At 47.4% G+C, this 6,958-nt stretch overlaps 1 protein-coding gene across 1 annotated transcript; it reads left to right on the forward strand.

Annotated features, from left to right (window-relative positions):
* The first annotated feature begins 433 nt into the window (after positions 1-433).
* TAT (tyrosine aminotransferase) lies at positions 434-5,608 on the forward strand. Its single transcript, XM_015811481.1, has 11 exons — positions 434-668; positions 766-870; positions 1,192-1,259; positions 1,467-1,625; positions 2,336-2,474; positions 2,647-2,699; positions 2,918-3,070; positions 3,332-3,460; positions 4,529-4,612; positions 4,764-4,862; positions 5,465-5,608. Exons 1-11 carry the CDS (start codon positions 434-436, stop codon positions 5,606-5,608), a joined length of 1,368 nt encoding a protein of 455 aa, XP_015666967.1.
* Positions 5,609-6,958: the final 1,350 nt, after the last annotated feature.

Here is a 6,958-nt window from a genome sequence, read left to right on the forward strand (position 1 = left end):
ATTTTTTGTAATGGGTTTTCATCGCCTGGATTTGGGAGGGGAGCAGCTGGATTTATTGCTTTCCTGATAGCCTTCAGAATGTGAACTTGGATTATCCTGTGCATAAAGGCCCAGCTTTTCACAGGCCAAAGTTCGTACTCCCAGAGTGAGTGAGGAGGGGAAGGAGCAGGAGAGGTTCAAGGACAGCTGTACTGTGCTGCAACACTTTTCTCTCCCTGGTTGTGCTGTGGCTGCTAAACTGGTATCTGTACAGGACATAAAAGGGAGCCTGCTAGCATCACCCCAGGCAGCCGCTTACTACCCCCCCCCCCCATCCCTCTGCTGCTGGGATTGATTGCCTGCTGGGTTTCAGTAGCTAATGGCAGGCAGAGGGACAGCTTTGGAGTTGGCATCAGCCTTGTTCTGTGTCCCCTGTAGGGTCTCCCTTCCCGAGATGGACTCCTGCCTGATCCAGGTGAACAGCAACACCTCCCTGTCCTCCGTCCTAGATGTCCATGTCAACCTCAATGGGAAAAGCCCTTCTTTGCCCAAGGGAAAAGGCCGTAAGCCCCACTGGGCGGTCAAGGCTTCAGAAATGTCTAGAAGGACTTTCAATCCCATTCGAGCCATTGTGGATGCCATGAAAGTGGAACCCAACCCCAGGAAAGCTCTGATATCTTTGTCCATAGGTGAGTAGGTTGATTAGGCTAGTCCAGAGAGACTCTGACCCCTAACCCTTTTTGATACTGTCCAGCCTAGGCATCCTCACCCTCTACTTTTCTACAGGAGATCCAACTGTCTTTGGAAACCTTCCTACAGATGATGAAGTCACACAGGCCATGAAAGAAGCACTGGACTCTGGAAAATACAATGGCTATGCCCCATCTGTGGGTGAGTCTCTGGGCTCTGTGGAAAAATCCAAGGTGAGGCAGGGGGAGCACTAACAGACAGTGGCCTTGAGGTCCCACAGAAATTATTTTTGACCCTGATAGGGAACTTGGTCAAAGGGGAGGGCGTCTGCTATGTGAGCTGAAAGTCCCAGATTATTTTATTAATTTGCGGGAATCCTTAGCAAAAGGATGGGGGAGGGCACTAAATAACATCCTGTGCAGGCTTCTAAGACTGGAATTCAGGAAGTTCTCATTTTAGAAGTCTTTTTAATTCAGCCATAGCACTGAACACTCAGTTCACCCCACCTCCCACCTATCACAGGTTACCTATCTTGTCGAGAGGTGGTTGCAAGCTACTACAATTGTCCAGAAGCACCTCTGAAAGCCCAGGTAACAATACATATTATGTTGAGAAAGAGTAAGAACATTTTTGGGGAGAGGGGCTTGGGTTTTGATTCCCCACCTAATTTCAAGTGTGTAATAATCATTTAAGTTTCCTATGGCTCTGATCTTTATGTGGGTCTGTTGAACTGAAAGCTATGAAATGCGCATTCGACTAACAGTGACTTCCTCCCTCCCTCCCTCCCTCCCTCCCAGGATGTAATCCTGACCAGTGGCTGCAGTCAAGCCATTGAATTAGCTTTAGCAGTCCTGGCTAACCCTGGACAGAACATCCTGGTGCCACGCCCTGGCTTCTCCCTCTACAAAACCTTGGCTCACTCTATGGGAATCGAAGTCAAGTTCTACAATCTCTTGGTAAGCTGGACCTGAATGTGGGAACCCTTACCCTAACCTCCCAAAAATGAAACAGAATCAAGGTTCAAGGCTTGGAGAGCTGGGCTTTGATGGAGGAGTCCCAAAGAGAGCTGGAACCATTGCAATATTAGTAGTCAAAACCAAAGCCACATTTAGGGTGTGCAAAAGAATAGCTAGAAACCCCTACGATAGCATATTGGGTGCACCAAATAAATTGTTGGAGAAGAGAGAGGCTTTGCAAGAACTAGAAACAAGCTCTCTCTGTTCAAATTCCTTTTTTTGCACAATTTCCAGAGAAAGAGGCAAGTTAGAAATAACTATGATCAAGAACAACCATTACCTTATCTTAGATCAAACATTGTTTGTTCCTGGGTGTGTGATCATTCTAACGTTTATAACCAATATGTTAAATTGCTTGCTTGGAAACTTTTGTCTTCTCCTCCAACATCTTGCAGCTACTGATCAACAAAACTTCATAGCACTCTTCAGCTCTTGATTTATGAGCTGTAAATTGGGATCAAGAAAGCAAGTTTTTCTTATACAGCACCGCGTTTCTTTGGCTGGCCACCAGTCCCTCTTGCCCTCGCCTTTACCTACCCATCACTTCTGACGCAGGCAGGGAGCAAAGACCCCATAGCCAGAGTGAAGATGGCTATTTGATTTCAGGCTTCCCCACTCTCTCTTCATCCTCCTTTCCATTTTGCCATCAGCCAGAAAAGTCCTGGGAAATTGACCTGAAGCAAATGGAATCTCTGGTGGACAACAGAACAGCTTGCCTGATTGTGAACAACCCATCCAATCCCTGCGGTTCTGTTTTCAGCAGAAGTCACCTCCAGAAGATTCTGGCAGGTATTTCTTCTGACCAGCTTTGAAGCTGCCTCATGCATGTGTCCCTGTGCTAAACTCTATGCTGCTTTGCATGGAGAAGGAGTCACAAGAGGCTCCAGGCTACGGAGCCCATCCAAGTTGTGGGCACTTGGTGACCTGCTGAATGTCTTCCTTCCTTCCTTCTGTTGCTCAGTGGCCTCCAGGCAGTGTGTCCCCATTTTGGCTGATGAGATCTATGCAGAAATGGTGAGTGAGGAGCAGCTTTCATCTGTGTAGAGGAATGGAAAAATGGCTGGGAGGGGAGCAGAGGGCTGGTTTTGCTGGAATAACACAAAGCTTAGAGACAATGGCAGGGATGGCCTTTAAGAGAGGCCTGCTTTTGTGTCAGAGGCTGAGTATGGGATGCCATTTTCAGAGTTTTGACCAGCCACTAAATTGGATTCCTCCAACTCATCCACATTCAGGTGTTTGAAGACTGCAAATACGAGTCCCTTGCAAAGCTCAGCACTAATGTCCCGATCCTGTCCTGTGGAGGCCTTGCCAAGCGGTGGTTGGTGCCTGGCTGGAGGATGGGATGGATTCTGATCCACGACCGCCGGGACATCTTTGGAGAGGAGGTAGAGAAATACATACTTGGCTGCTGGGTTGCCCAGGTCTGTTCCAATTGGGAGGAGGAAGAGCTGGCCCTCTTGGTTCAATTCCAAGAGAAAAGCAAAGCCCATTCAGGTGATCTCAGACCCAACCATTCCCTGATTTATGCCTTGCTGCCCCTCTTCATGCTGGGCAAGAGAACCATGAAAGGCCTGGTGGATGGGGGACCGACCTATAGGCAGGAATCTGATGCTTCCCTCCCCCTCCTTTCTCTGCGTGCCTTAAAGATCAGGGAAGGCCTTCTGAGACTGAGCCAAAGGATTTTGGGGCCCTGCACAGCTGTCCAGGGAGCCCTTGGGCATATCTTCCACCACACATCCCCTGAATTTTATCACAACACTCTCAGCTTCCTCAAGGTAGGCCTCAACTGTTTCTAAGAATGCATTGCAATAGAGTTGCTTATACCCTCAGAAAGAAGCCAAGACAGACTCAGTTCCCACTAGGCTGAATGGGTCAGTTGTGATGGGGAGGTTAATAAACTCAGTCTCAAGGGCACTAAATTTAATCCCAAGCAGGTCCAGTCAAGTGCACTCACTCATTTTTGTTGTGGGAACACATACACCTGATCAGTTGACCTGTTTTCCGGCTTTGTTCTCCAAGAAAAGTAGCAAGACAAAGAAAAGGGAGAAGCCAAGCTCCCACATTCAGAACTTGCTGCCAACACCTGCAGCAGAGCATGCTTCTGAAACATGGGTGCAGCAATTTTTTACTTTTTTATTGAAATAAAAAAGATAGCGAAAGCCAAGTCAGTCCCATGATCGTACAACTCCTGTCTCACTGCCCTGAACTCGGCAGTGATTCCTTTCTGCCCAGCAGGTGACCTGCTATGGAAGATGAGCAGCGGTCTTCTCTCCAATGTGCTTTGCTATTTCTTTCTGTAATATTAGCTCTAAGGTTTAAAAATGGGACATTAATATATTTCTGCAAAGACCCTGAAGGGAGAGCATATTTTGTTTTGTTGTTCACCAGTTTGAAAGCAAACTGCTACCAAAGTGGTTTCAAGAAAAGACAATATCTACTGTTTTTATTCCTTTAATTGGGAAGTCTGGATACTAGAACACTTTCTGCTATTAGAAAAGATAAGAGTCAAAAGGGGTTTCAAAAATGAGCAAGCACAATGTCTGCAGCTCTGTGGGGACGTGAAGGGCTGTGTGAAAGATGGGAAAACGGGCTGTGGAAAGAGACCAGAGGCTTTCGCTCTCCTTCACATCCTAACACAACTGAGCAGGATGTGCTTACATTACATTTGTTGCAAGCAGAGATTCTATATTTCACCTTTCCGGCAGTCCAGCTAGTTTTTGAGGTAAGGCATGTTTAATCCGTCACTGTTCTCATTGGTGGGCCTGCCCAATTGTTTGAGTGAGGAGGACCAAGATTTCCTTGCCGGCGATTTGACTTCCTTCCTCCCGATTTGCTCTTTCTAGTCCAATGCTGCCCTGTGCTATGCTGCCCTCTCCACCGTCTGTGGACTGAAGCCGATCCGGCCCCAGGGAGCCATGTATTTGATGGTGAGCTGCCTGCCTGGAGGGGGCGAAGGAAGGGCTGTTGGAGTGGGAGGCGCTTTCTTTCCTTCCCCGAAGACACCCCAGCCGGGGCTGTTCCTTGGGGGAGAAGGGAGGGTCTTTGGCTATGACCGGTTTTCTACCCCTACGGCTCTAGGTGGGGATTGAGATGGAACATTTCCCAGATTTTGAGAACGATGTGGAGTTCACAGAGAGGCTAATTGCAGAGCAGTCGGTCTTCTGTCTGCCTGCCACGGTGAGCTTGTTTCTCCTTGGGAAGACGCTGAATGCCGGGATAGTTAGTTCTCCTGATGGAAACTCTCAGCCTGGCTTCAGCTCTCCTCTCAGCTGCTTCTCTTTCCCCTAGTTCTTATTTTTGCTGAAAATGGGCCCAGCTCCACATTCCTGGAGGCTGGTATGAAAGGTGCTGCAATATCTTCTTCTAGCTAAATCCTTGGCTGGAGACCGCCATGTTCCTTGCTGCACCGTCTCTTTCTCCAGGGGATTTTCATATTAGAAATAAATGGGTTGGAATCCTTCCCTCTGCAGCTATATCTGTGGCTTGTCATCCTGGTAGCCAACTTGGAGGCTATGGGAGATGAAACAGGAACAAGCTTTTCTTTAAAAACAGAAGGAAAACTGTATCTGACCTTGAACATGGGGTCAAGGGGGAATAGGTACAGTGGGATTTGTAAGAAAATAAAATGGCTGTTTCTACTGGCTACCCTCCTGTCCCAGCTTTCCATTAAAAGGCCCAGTGGACTGATTTGCATGGCATTAACCCCAGTGCTCTGCTTGGGAAGCTAGGAAGGCCCAAGGGAGTATACTGGCTAATGGCTCAGCTGTCTCTCCTGGCAGTGTTTTGAGTACCCTAACTTCTTCCGTGTGGTGATCACCGTGCCTGAGGAGATGATGGTGGAAGCTTGCCAGCGTATCCGCTACTTCTGTGAGAAGCACTATCAAGGGGGAGAAGGGACCCAGGATCTGGAATGTGACAAGTAGGCCTGAGCACATGCACCTGATCTTCTACTCCATCTGCTCCGAGTTTGCTCCCTGAGCAGCTGACTCAGCACCATCATTCTTGTTCTGGACTCTGAACTGCTAGGGCCTGGCTAGAAGTAGGCTGTCAGTGACACTCCTTCCTGCCCAGCAGGCTCAAGGAACTTCAGCAGCAGCCCTGGGCATGCTTGACAGCTTTCAGTCACCCGCTGAATGATTTCTAGAGCCTACAGGAAGCTGTGAGAAAGAATCTGCATGCCCGCTGGAAGCCAGAACAGAAAATGCCCAACTCTTCCACAGGCACAGAACTTACCCTTGTGCTACACAGACCTACAAAAACCCTCATGTCTCCCCCACCCCAGAGTGCACCTGCAATCCGTTTTCTTGTACACACATTTGAAGTTCATAAGTTATTGTATTTTTTGTATGAATAAATGCATGGTAAATGTCTGACTGTGTGCAAAAACTATGCAAACTCATCTTGCAAAAGGAAAAATGTGTTACTTGGGCGCAGTGCTTTTTTTCTTAAAAAAAAAAAAGGTGCCGGAACTCACACATGCCATACAACCCGCCTTGCCTACCCTACAAGGTTCCATTCAAAAAAGGTGCCGGAACTCCGTTCTGGGCGTTCTATGAGAAAAAAAGCCCTGCTTGGGCCAAGGGGAACGTGGCACAATTCTTGCCAGTTTCACTTGATCAAAGCACTCAAGGACAGATCCATCCATTTGTGGTTCTCTCTATTGACTTGTTAAGCCAAAAATCAGCTCTTGCCATTCCACTGGCAAACTCAAAAAAAGGAGGGGGGGGCTGGAAAGGGACAAGAGGAAAGTGATTGTTGCTGCTTCAGTGCACAGTAACTAATTAGAGAGATGTTGGCCTGGAAGGAAATGGGGAGCTGTAAGCCACTGGGGCAAACTTGCTTGAACTGTCAGGAGCCAGAAACTGCTATGTTTTATGCACAGCAAACATGCGTAAATTGGGGAAGGGTGCCTTCCTGGCGTGTGGATAGAGGACATCATTTTGGCCCCTTCTGGGACTGGAATTGGGTTGTGCAGATTGATCCTAAGTCACTCATCTTCATTTAGCCTGGCAATGTACCCCATTCCAATCCCGCTGATATTGGAAAAAATACCTATGTTGACTTAGAAAAAATATTTCTCCATATGCTGCAAAAGTTGCTTTGAATAGGGTCAGCAGCTTGAATTTTATAAAAGAGCCACTAAGAAGATTGCTGTAAAAATCTTCTAATATGCAAGCTAAAAATAAAAATTTATAATATGATCATAAACATTTTGAACATTCTCACCTTTCCTATCTCTGAACAAATAGCAAGATGCCACTTTCTGCTATTGT

The sequence above is a fragment of the Protobothrops mucrosquamatus genome, unplaced genomic scaffold (assembly GCF_001527695.2).
Source record: "Protobothrops mucrosquamatus isolate PMUCROS unplaced genomic scaffold, P.Mucros_1.0 scaffold41, whole genome shotgun sequence".
Taxonomy (NCBI): Eukaryota; Metazoa; Chordata; class Lepidosauria; order Squamata; family Viperidae; genus Protobothrops; species Protobothrops mucrosquamatus.

Coding starts and splice junctions, on each gene's coding strand:
- TAT (XM_015811481.1), top strand. CDS start 434: ATGGACTCCTGCCTGATCCAGGTGAACAGCAACACCTCCCTGTCCTCC. Junction 669..765: donor TCTGATATCTTTGTCCATAG/GTGAGTAGGTTG, acceptor ACTTTTCTACAG/GAGATCCAACTGTCTTTGGA. Junction 1,626..2,335: donor TCAAGTTCTACAATCTCTTG/GTAAGCTGGACC, acceptor TTTTGCCATCAG/CCAGAAAAGTCCTGGGAAAT.